The sequence below is a fragment of the Eleutherodactylus coqui genome, chromosome 11, assembly GCF_035609145.1.
Source record: "Eleutherodactylus coqui strain aEleCoq1 chromosome 11, aEleCoq1.hap1, whole genome shotgun sequence".
Taxonomy (NCBI): domain Eukaryota; kingdom Metazoa; phylum Chordata; class Amphibia; order Anura; family Eleutherodactylidae; genus Eleutherodactylus; species Eleutherodactylus coqui.
In genome coordinates this window covers 7,842,594-7,855,622 of record NC_089847.1, presented here as the reverse complement: position 1 = coordinate 7,855,622, position 13,029 = coordinate 7,842,594, and the positions used below count along the sequence as shown (strand labels likewise).

Sequence of the window (13,029 nt, the reverse complement as noted above, 5' to 3'; positions counted from 1 at the left end):
TCAGCAGCACAGATCTCTCTCCTGTCCTGATCGTTTGCTACAATGTATTAGCGCAGGTAACGTGCATCAGTCTGGAGTCCAGGGGGTTTAGTTGTATTGTCTAGGCTGGATACAACTGTAACAAACCATCAGCTGTGATGAGTATTAGTTCCACAGTAGCTTCAGCCTCTGTATGTAAACAGGATTCTTCCTATTCACTGACAGCAAGCAGAGATCTTGAAAATTATGGCCACCGCACACGAATTCTACTACAACATTTCAGCTATTTCTTATACAATGAGAGTTATATAAGGTACAGTCCCATGAAGTGTTCACTGCGCGGGACGAGGGTCTGGACGCCGCGCTGGACGGGGGGCTAGTTAATGTCTGTGTGGTTTGACGCAAACTGCAAGGTGCCATTAAACGTATACAGTCATTAGGGACTCAAACAGAGAGCCGCAGCCAATCAGAGCTCTCTGCCGCACTGCGGACGCATCCCAGACCTGCAGGGAGCGCTATGTGGGACTTTACCATTAGAGAGACCAGTTATTGATGCGAGACCCCCCTGTAGGAAAGTTTGAGCTTTATATAACTTGGTTGCTCATAAATCAGCGGTCCGGCGGTGAGATCGGGAGGCATTGAGATTCGGGTCCCATACATTGTTCCAAAACTGCTGCAGAATCCGGAACGTTACCTGTAATCCTCTGTGAGGGTGACACAGGACTCCTCCTTCCTCAGTCTGGCCAGCACAGCGCCCCCTTCTGTCTGCAGCGTCACTAGTCTTGTGTCTTCTAGCACAGCTTTCATCAAGTGTCCGAAGCGCGTCAGCTGCCGACTGGCCTCCTGCCAGAGAGAAGGCACATCACATTACACGGGGGGCGCTCGGCTTCCCCAGGTCATGTGTTGGGATAAATTTGGCATCAGAGACGAGCGGCGCCGAAGAAACAAGAACACCACAAGACGGCGACCACCTCTCTGGGAACTAGCACAAGTCCTGATACATTGTAGTCCTGTCGCTTTAACCCCTTCCCGCCCCCGGGGTATGAATGCACGAGTTGGGTGGGAAGGGGTTTCTGCGTACAGGTGTAAACTTACGTCCTACGGATGGTGCGGGCCCAGAAGCAGTGGGCACCGGCTGTGATCAATAGCCAGCCTCCCACTGCCACAGCGGGGATCGGCATTTTCACCGATCCCCACTTTTAACCCATTACAATGTTGACTGTAACATGTAAAAAGTTCAGAGGAAGGGCTCTCCCTCTGTAATGTCATCGGCCCTCCGTCATGTGATCGCGGAGGCCTGACAGGTTGCCATGGCAAGCGGACGCCAGTCAGTAGCGTCTGGGTGATCACTATGATAAGCAATAATACACTGCAGTACAGAAGTACAGCAGTGCGTTGTCTGAGCAGTCGCAGCGTCACAGGTTCAAGTCTCTGGCGGACGGACTAGAGTGATATCGGTCATTTATTACACATATGGCTGGCCGCATCGTTGCAATCACCCAACCTCCGTGTCCTGTGGGCTCCTCACCTCGGCTTTGGCGGGTAAGGCGCTGCCCTGCACGCTCTGGATGGCATTGTGTAGGAAGATGCTGGCATCATGGCAGCTGTCTTGCAAGTTTTCCAACTTCTGCAGAGAAAAAAAAAAAAAAAGAAGAGAATATTGCGGCGGCCTCTCCCCGAGCCGCTCGTCCGTCGTCACATGATATCAGCGTGTTCTCCCCGTGTGTAAGTGACACCCGTGACTTCAGTGGAAGTTGGCGAAGTCCAGAGCCGTTACTCACCGTGCGGAATGTCAGCCAGTTCTGGTGACAGTACGGGAATGTTCCATTAAACGCGGGCGGGAGCTGCGCCGTCTCTACGTGTTTGTGCAAAGACTTCACCGACGTGAGAACATCAAACTGCGGAGAACATACAGATACATAAGAAGTGGCGCCATAAATGCATTTCACTAAAGGCGAAGCACCTGCAACATTCTAATATACTTTGTGTTTTAATTTCTTAGCATTTCTACTATATCTGCTTGCTGTCAGTGAATGGAACCCATTACTGTTTGCATCCGGTAGCTGAAAACCTGTACAGACCTTACACTTCTCACAGCTGAGGCTCTGTTGCAACCGGATCCAGCCTATATATAAATATACGAGCGGCCATATCTCTGTCTGTCCTGATGGGTTTCAGTGAATTGGGAATCCAGGATTGTCTGCTCTGGATACAAATTGTAGCAAATCCTCAGCTGCGCCACAAACACAACACAGAACACATGAAGGTTACTATGCTCAAATGTCGACGCCATGGGAGAACCCGGGGCAAGTTTAGACCATCTTTGACACTTAAGACAGGAATCAACATCTCAAGAGGCGACATGTAAGAGTGGAGAATATGAGGAATCTACAGCAGAGGTAACAAACCTTTTTAAAATGTGTGTTAGAACTACATGTGGTTACAGACAATACTGCTTCCATTCACTGACAGCAAGCACAAATTTTAAACATGAGGAATTCAAACCCAAAGCCTGATCCCTTTAAATGACTTTATTTAAACGATAGTTTTTTATTGTCCTTCGCAAGTGCACAAAGCAAAGTATCGCAGCATCCATCAATATACATCACATCCATCAATATACACCACATCCATCAATATACACCACATCCATCAATATACACCACATCCATCAATATACACCACATCCATCAATATACACCACATCCATCAATATACACCACATCCATCAATATACATCACATCCATCAATATACACCACATCCATCAATATACACCACATCCATCAATATACACCACATCCACCAATATACACCACATCCATCAATATACACCACATCCACCAATATACACCACATCCACCAATATACACCACATCCACCAATATACACCACATCCATCAATATACATCACATCCATCAATATACACCACATCCATCAATATACGCCACATCCATCAATATACATCACATCCACCAATATACACCACATCCATCAATATACACCACATCCATCAATATACACCACATCCACCAATATACATCACATCCACCAATATACACCACATCCATCAATATACATCACATCCATCAATATACACCACATCCATCAATATACACCACATCCATCAATATACACCACATCCATCAATATACACCACATCCATCAATATACACCACATCCACCAATATACACCACATCCACCAATATACATCACATCCACCATCGATATACACCGCATCCATCGATATACACCGCATCCATCAATATACACCACATCCATCAATATACACCACATCCATCACTATACACCACATCCATCAATATACACCACATCCATCAATATACACCACATCCATCAATATACACCACATCCACCAATATACACCACATCCACCAATATACATCACATCCACCATCGATATACACCGCATCCATCGATATACACCGCATCCATCAATATACACCACATCCACCAATATACACCACATCCATCAATATACACCACATCCATCAATATACACCACATCCATCAATATACACCACATCCATCAATATACACCACATCCATCAATATACACCGCATCCATCAATATACACCGCATCCATCAATATACACCGCATCCATCAATATACACCGCATCCACCAATATACACCGCATCCACCAATATACATCGCATCCACCAATATACATCGCATCCATCAATATACACCGCATCCATCAATATACACCGCATCCATCAATATACATCACATCCATCAATATACACCACATCCATCAATATACATCACATCCATCAATATACATCGCATCCATCAATATACACCGCATCCATCAATATACATCACATCCATCAATATACACCACATCCATCAATATACATCGCATCCATCAATATACATCGCATCCATCAATATACACCGCATCCATCAATATACACCGCATCCATCAATATACACCGCATCCATCAATATACACCACATCCATCACTATACACCGCATCCATCACTATACACCGCATCCACCAATATACACCACATCCATCAATATACACCACATCCATCACTATACACCACATCCATCAATATACACCACATCCATCACTATACATCACATCCATCAATATACACCACATCCACCAATATACACCACATCCACCAATATACATCACATCCATCAATATACACCACATCCATCGATATACACCACATCCATCGATATACACCACATCCATCACTATACACCACATCCATCACTATACACCACATCCACCAATATATACCACATCCATCAATATACACCACATCCACCAATATACACCACATCCATCAATATACACCACATCCATCAATATACACCACATCCATCAATATACACCACATCCATCAATATACACCACATCCATCAATATACACCACATCCATCAATATACACCACATCCATCAATATACACCACATCCATCAATATACATCACATCCACCAATATACACCACATCCATCAATATACATCACATCCATCACTATACACCACATCCATCAATATACACCGCATCCACCAATATACACCGCATCCATCAATATACACCGCATCCATCAATATACATCACATCCACCAATATACACCACATCCATCAATATACACCACATCCATCACTATACACCACATCCATCACTATACACCACATCCATCACTATACACCACATCCATCAATATACACCACATCCACCAATATACACCACATCCACCAATATACATCACATCCACCAATATACATCACATCCATCAATATACACCGCATCCATCAATATACATCACATCCATCAATATACATCACATCCATCAATATACACCACATCCATCACTATACACCACATCCATCAATATACACCACATCCATCAATATACACCACATCCATCAATATACATCACATCCATCAATATACATCACATCCACCAATATACATCACATCCACCAATATACACCACATCCACCAATATACACCACATCCATCAATATACACCACATCCATCAATATACATCACATCCATCAATATACACCACATCCATCAATATACATCACATCCATCAATATACATCACATCCATCAATATACATCACATCCATCAATATACACCACATCCATCAATATACATCACATCCATCGATATACACCACATCCATCAATATACACCACATCCATCAATATACACCACATCCACCAATATACACCACATCCACCAATATACACCGCATCCATCAATATACACCACATCCATCAATATACACCACATCCACCAATATACACCACATCCACCAATATACACCGCATCCATCAATATACACCACATCCATCAATATACACCACATCCATCAATATACACCGCATCCATCAATATACACCGCATCCATCAATATACACCACATCCATCAATATACACCACATCCATCACTATACACCACATCCATCAATATACACCGCATCCACCAATATACACCGCATCCATCAATATACATCACATCCATCAATATACACCACATCCACCAATATACACCACATCCACCAATATACACCACATCCATCAATATACACCACATCCACCAATATACATCACATCCATCAATATACACCACATCCACCAATATACACCACATCCATCAATATACACCACATCCATCAATATACATCACATCCACCAATATACATCACATCCATCAATATACACCACATCCATCAATATACAGCACATCCATCAATATACATCACATCCATCAATATACACCACATCCATCAATATACACCACATCCATCACTATACACCACATCCATCAATATACACCGCATCCACCAATATACACCGCATCCATCAATATACATCACATCCATCAATATACACCACATCCACCAATATACACCACATCCACCAATATACACCACATCCATCAATATACACCACATCCACCAATATACATCACATCCACCAATATACACCACATCCATCAATATACATCACATCCATCAATATACATCACATCCATCAATATACACCGCATCCATCAATATACACCGCATCCATCAATATACATCACATCCATCAATATACACCACATCCATCAATATACACCACATCCATCAATATACACCACATCCACCAATATACATCACATCCATCAATATACATCACATCCATCAATATACATCACATCCATCAATATACACCACATCCATCAATATACATCACATCCATCAATATACACCACATCCACCAATATACACCGCATCCATCAATATACACCACATCCATCAATATACACCACATCCATCACTATACACCACATCCATCAATATACACCGCATCCACCAATATACACCACATCCATCACTATACACCACATCCATCAATATACACCACATCCATCAATATACACCACATCCACCAATATACACCACATCCACCAATATACATCACATCCATCAATATACACCGCATCCATCAATATACATCACATCCATCAATATACATCACATCCATCAATATACACCACATCCATCAATATACACCACATCCATCAATATACATCACATCCATCAATATACACCACATCCACCAATATACATCACATCCATCAATATACATCACATCCATCAATATACATCACATCCATCAATATACACCACATCCATCGATATACATCACATCCATCGATATACACCACATCCATCAATATACACCACATCCATCAATATACACCACATCCATCAATATACACCACATCCATCAATGTACACCACATCCATCAATATACACCACATCCACCAATATACACCACATCCATCAATATACACCACATCCATCAATATACACCCCATCCATCACTATACACCACATCCATCACTATACACCACATCCATCAATATACACCGCATCCACCAATATACACCGCATCCATCAATATACATCACATCCACCAATATACACCACATCCACCAATATACACCACATCCATCAATATACACCACATCCATCACTATACACCACATCCATCAATATACACCGCATCCACCAATATACACCACATCCATCACTATACACCACATCCATCACTATACACCACATCCATCAATATACACCGCATCCACCAATATACACCGCATCCATCAATATACATCACATCCACCAATATACACCACATCCACCAATATACACCACATCCACCAATATACACCACATCCATCAATATACACCACATCCATCAATATACACCGCATCCACCAATATACACCACATCCATCACTATACACCACATCCATCACTATACACCACATCCATCAATATACACCGCATCCACCAATATACACCGCATCCATCAATATACATCACATCCACCAATATACACCACATCCACCAATATACACCACATCCACCAATATACACCACATCCATCAATATACACCACATCCACCAATATACACCACATCCATCAATATACACCACATCCATCAATATACACCCCATCCATCAATATACACCCCATCCATCAATATACACCACATCCATCAATATACACCACATCCATCACTATACACCACATCCATCAATATACACCGCATCCACCAATATACACCGCATCCATCAATATACACCACATCCATCAATATACACCACATCCATTCTAGCAGCTTCCCAAACTAGGTTTTCACCAGACGGCCCCAAGTCCTCTTCACTTATTTTCCGGTACACTGTGCCTTTAAGATGTGCGCTGCGGTTAGCGTCTGGGAAATAAATAATGGTATCTGTGGCTTCACCGCCTCAGGGGTCGGGGGTCATCGCCCAACATCGGCCTCAGTTATTCTGCCCTAATGAGCCAAGAACAGGATCTGTTTATGAAAGCCTCTAAATTAGGGTCTGTGGAAGCGTCTGCCTGAAGGGGCGCACAAGGAAGAGGTCAGGCTCAGAGCTAATCGGGACCCCCGTGCGGCCTCTGGGGGCAGGTGGTACACACAGCACACTTCAGGGGTCCCATATGCTTTGTCACAATTAAGTCAGACGTTCCTGACAGCAAGATTGGATTTCGGAACAATTAGAGGATCCTGGAATAAAGGATCCTGGAGGAGCAGCAGAAACAGGCAGAATCCACGGAGAGGCTCACAGCGGACCGCCAGGCTTTACGTCACAGCTTAGAACAGACCAGCGAGTTTAGGAGATCCAGGGGCCGGATCAGGCCGGGGGCCACACCAAGTATCAGAATAAGTCGTGTGCGGGCCCAAGACTAGCTGCGATTTGGATATTTAACCCCTTAGTGACACGCACTATTTTTTCGTCGACATGGCCATATTGGGGGGAAGGGGGGGCTTGTTTTCTGTGTGATGTAGTTTTGGGGTACATATAATGTATTGTATACATTTATTAATTTTTTTTTTGGGGGGGGGGGGGAGAAAAAAAAACACTCATTTTTTTAACTTTACAGCATTAATCATGCAGCATTAATGCCAGGATACACTTTTTTCTGTGGGTTGGCAACATCAGGGCAATACCAATATTATATATTTTTTATGTTATTACCACTTTTGCACATTTAAAACCTTTTTAAAAAATTCTGTATTTTTTGCATCATTACGTTCAAAGTTCCATTTTATTTTTATTTGCGACGAACCTCTGCGAGGGCTTGTTGTTTATATGTATGAGGAGCTGTAGCTTTTGGTGGTACAAATGGCTTTTTTGATCACTTTTATTGTATATTTTTGGAAAGTGACGTTAACAGAAAAAGCATTTTCCCTCCATTTTTTTTAGCTTTTTCTTCTTTTTTATAGCATTTGGTCTGCTGGAAAAAAAGTGGGTTGAGTTTATTGTGTAGGTAACAATAAACGAGGGGGAAGTACGCAAAAAAAGACACTTTTTTTTTTTTCTTCTATTTTTATTATGTATTACCTTTTCTATGACCCTGTAGGGGACTTGAACCTGCAATGCTATGATAATACACTGCAGTACTTTTTTTTTGTTTCACTAATATTTATTAGAAAATGTTTCGTTTTTCATAGCAAAACCAAATACAACCGATAATAAGCCAACACGGATGATATAGAGGTACAATAAGAGCATTCAGTGGCGATATAATGTGTCTTAGATTATATATGTTATTAACCCTTTGCAATCCAATTTTGGATTCAGGGTTTCCTAGGGGGCTAGAGCCAGTACTGGGGTATGGCACATGCCAGAGAGGCCTCCCCCACAACAGAGCGACCTGTAATATACAGGAAGAATACCCTGCCGGACGTCTTTCGACATCGGAGCTGTACAGCCTTCAATCAGAATGTCTTTAGACATCAGACAGGGGATTGGAAAGGGTTAAAGTAACATCTATTGGTTTAAACAATTACATAACAGAGGGAGATAAGCAACTAATAGCAGGGAAAACAAGAGGAAATGACAAATGTAGAAGCAAGAGAGTCTGCAGAAGTAAAAACCAGCACTAGAGATGAGCGAGTATACCGGCTCATCTCTACCCAGCACTCATCCCGGTCTGCACTGAATATAAGACACCCGGCCGCTCCTTATATACTGAAATCTCAAGGATAAAGATGATTTGCACGCACGCGTTTTTCAGCCGCGGGTCCGGACGATCAGGGTGACAGTTCCTCCTATATGGGGGGGGGGGGGGGGGGGGTCAATACTTTCCCAATGTCTTAGTATAATTAAGGCTGATGATAGCAGCACCTTGCAGGCCAGAATCCGGCGGGATCATTCGGGGACGGATATTCATCAAAGCCAATGAAGGAGATTCCCGCACGGCGAACCGGAGAGGAGAATAACCGGAACGCAACATGGATGGAGAAGAGGGCGGTTCCACAATCTATGCAGCAACGATCCTCCAACAATCAGCTGAACCGCTGGGATACATTTGGGCCGGGCGATCCGGCGTATAGTACTGTACCAGCCGAGTGGGATTCATGTTTCTGGGTGTTCTGCGCTCCGGGGCTTTAGGACAACGCTGGTTTCCATTCTTTGACGCTACATTTCCGACCTAACTCTGTCTCCGACTCTCTTAGTAAGTATGTTTTTTGGACCAAGTCCGACCGTGAAGCCATGGATATGGAGGCTGTAATCTGAAATGTATTTAAATTACCCCGAAATACTAGCAGTTTATGTAAGAAATGCTGGATATTTGTACCGGTGATCTGGAGGCAAAGGATACGGAGAGGTGAGCTGCTCAAATGACACAAGAGATTCCTTGCAGTAAGTGCGCTGATCTCCACTGCTTCAGATGTTGGATGGCATATGGAAACAAGTCGAGGCTAATATATTCTTTCGGGAGAGAGATTTGGGATTTTGTCAAGTCATGGAAAAGGTAGATGCCATAAAGGAACAAGAGAAGCCAAGTGGCGCTCAGTACGGACCCAGTGCTGCTGGTTCTCAGATCTCAACAAGTGTAGCTATATACTAGCCTTGAATATCCGGGAAGCCTGGACCCCCGCCCAGCAGTCCCCTGTAATACAGTTGGCCCCCCTTGGTTTATGTTGAGCCCAGCCAAACTGAGATAGGATTTTGCTCCTGCTTATAAAGCATGTTCCAGTGGTTCAATAGGGGGAGTGCGGCATAAGTGCGGCATTTACAGCAATAAACGCTTTTTAAGGTTGGCCCTACTTCCCATCCGTGATATCTGGAATTTACAGAGTCTGTGAATCTTCCTGTAATGTTTCCAACATAGGATTGAAATTGTGTTGGTAAAAACGCAACAACGATAAACAGCGCTTCACGAGAAGGAAACGGAGCCGCCCCGCCAGAGCCGAGGACTATAGGGGGAACGTTTTTGATGTTTCGGAACTTTGAGTGTTTCGTAATATTATTCCAGCAGGGCAGATTTGGAGATGACCTTGTTTGTGAGATTCCCCGACGTGCCATTCCCCCTGTAGGCACCCAGTTGTCTAGGATCCCCAGCAGGCACGGAGACATCCAGGTTCCATTGTGGCACTTCCAACGATTTAACAACAAAGCTTGTGTCCTCGCGGGTTATCAGCGGCGCACGGGAAATCCCCATTTGTATGCTATTATATTGTCTCCAAGCGTTGTGGCGATGTGGAGAAGTTGTCGCCTTCACACCAAAGCTGCAGCGGATAAATCCGTAATGTTCGATAAGGCGCAGGTAATGAGCCCCGCTCTCCGCGCCGCCTCCAACAGCTTTTCTTTGATGTGAAAGAAACTCCTCCTGGCGCGTGCAGCGCTAGACGTCAATTACAAGAACCCGCAAGAAAGACTCCGGTAACAGCGATTTTATGAGATCCCGCATTAACTCAGTGGTGGAGACCGTTCCTGGGATTCCCCAGAACTCGACGTTGTTGCGGGGGAACCCCTCCTCCAGGTGCGCCGCTTTATTTTGAAGTCTCTCAAGTTGGATTGTAAAGACATTTGTGCCGCTTCCAACATCGCTTTCATGCTGGCATCCATAACTGATGTATCATTAACAGAAATACGGTCACAATGTCCACGCTGGCAGGTGGTGCAGGTTTAGAGGAGGTATGGTCGCTCACCCGGCGCCAGGTCGCCCCTCTGGAGGGTTCATTCTCTGTTTAGCTGAGGGAAGAGGAGTCGGCGTTCGCCATGTGTCCGGAGAGATGATGATGATTGAGTCGTGAGAACTCTTGCCTGACTTTGCAGAACTTTCCTCAGTGTCTGCGAGTGAAGTTCATCTGAAAGCGCTCATCTATCAATGGTTACCAGCTGGAAAGAACACTTTGTACTGCAGTGTATTATCACTAGTTAGTGGTAGGCCGTGGCAATCACGGGCGCTATTGTCTGGGGTCCGTTTGCCATGCAACCCATCGGCCCTGCTGCAATCAACACTGATTGCAGCATGTAAGGGCTTAACAGCGGGGATCAGTGTACTCACCGATCCCCACTGTTGCAGCAGAAGAGCAGCTGTCTCTCACAACCATCTCCCACTGAGGATGGCTCAGGCTCAGAAGCTGAGCCCGCACAACCCATGAGACATATGTTCACACGCTGGTGAGAGAGCGGCCTCCCAGCCAGGACAGAAGTTTACATTTTGGGGAGGGAAGGGGCTGAAAACACACAACTTGCATTACAGTCCACGATGGCGAGGTCATGTGTTCGACTTGCAACCACAAATCCAACAGTTTCAGGTTTTTTTGCGAATGTTGCATTGTGGTTGTTTTTGGTTGTAGCAAGCCGCCATTGACAATTACAAGCCGCAGTGCGGCGCGACAATCTTCACGCTGCCGTGCAGCCCTGGTAAAAGGACATCTTGGACTGCCGGAAAGAAATCTGTCAGTAAACGTGCCTGAAGAGTTTGCGCCTTTACTACAGCGTCGGCATCAGGGCGTCCCAACCACGCACCCAATGGCAGCCTTAAAGGGGTATTCCCATCTTGTGAAGTGATGGCATATCGCCAGGACACACCTTCAGTTTATGATTAGTGGATGTCTGACCTCTAAGACCCCTAACGGTTCATGAAATTAAAAGGGGCCGCAGAGCTAATTCAGTGAGGTGTCCTCGTCACCGTGTGCCAGTACAGCAGCGCCCCTGATCAATCGGTGCCAATCACATAAATAGAGCTGAGCTTGGTAGCCGGGCATCACAGAGCCCCTTAATTCTCAGTAGTGGTGGGAGTCACAGTGATCTACAATCACCTTGTAAGATCGAAATAAAGGTCTATTCCGATCCCTGGAAGTGATCCCTTATCTACAAGATAGGGTAGAACTTGTCCATTGGGGGGGCTCCGACTACTGGTACCTCCACACATACAGAGAAATAACTCCGGCATGGGGTGCCCCTTCTGCAGGCGCGTGGCTCTGCGAGAGTAGGCACCACGAAGCTCCGCCCAAACACACAAGGACTCCTGCAGGGGGAGGAGTCTAGCCTGCCGTGCGCCAGAACAACAGATCCACCACAGGGCTGGGGTTGCCAAGCGCCAAATTGTGGCGTATAATGCGCCACAGCACTGTGTGTAAAGCCCCTCTGCCGGCCAAGTGACAGTCGGGGAAGGAGAGGAGCAGCAGAGCGCCGGTTCGAACCCCGACCAGACCAGCAGC

General features: G+C 44.7%; 1 protein-coding gene across 1 annotated transcript in view; it reads right to left on the bottom strand.

The window, feature by feature from the left end:
* LOC136582669 (pleckstrin homology domain-containing family G member 4B-like) overlaps window positions 1-13,029 on the bottom strand; it is an 82,823-nt gene that overhangs the window by 27,077 nt on the left and 42,717 nt on the right. Inside the window, exons 9-11 of the mRNA XM_066583848.1 lie at window positions 1,761-1,877; window positions 1,508-1,606; window positions 674-822 (exon numbers count right to left, since the gene is read on the bottom strand). Of these exons, the coding sequence (XP_066439945.1) occupies window positions 674-822; window positions 1,508-1,606; window positions 1,761-1,877 (365 nt within the window). The remainder of the gene's footprint in view (window positions 1-673; window positions 823-1,507; window positions 1,607-1,760; window positions 1,878-13,029) is intronic.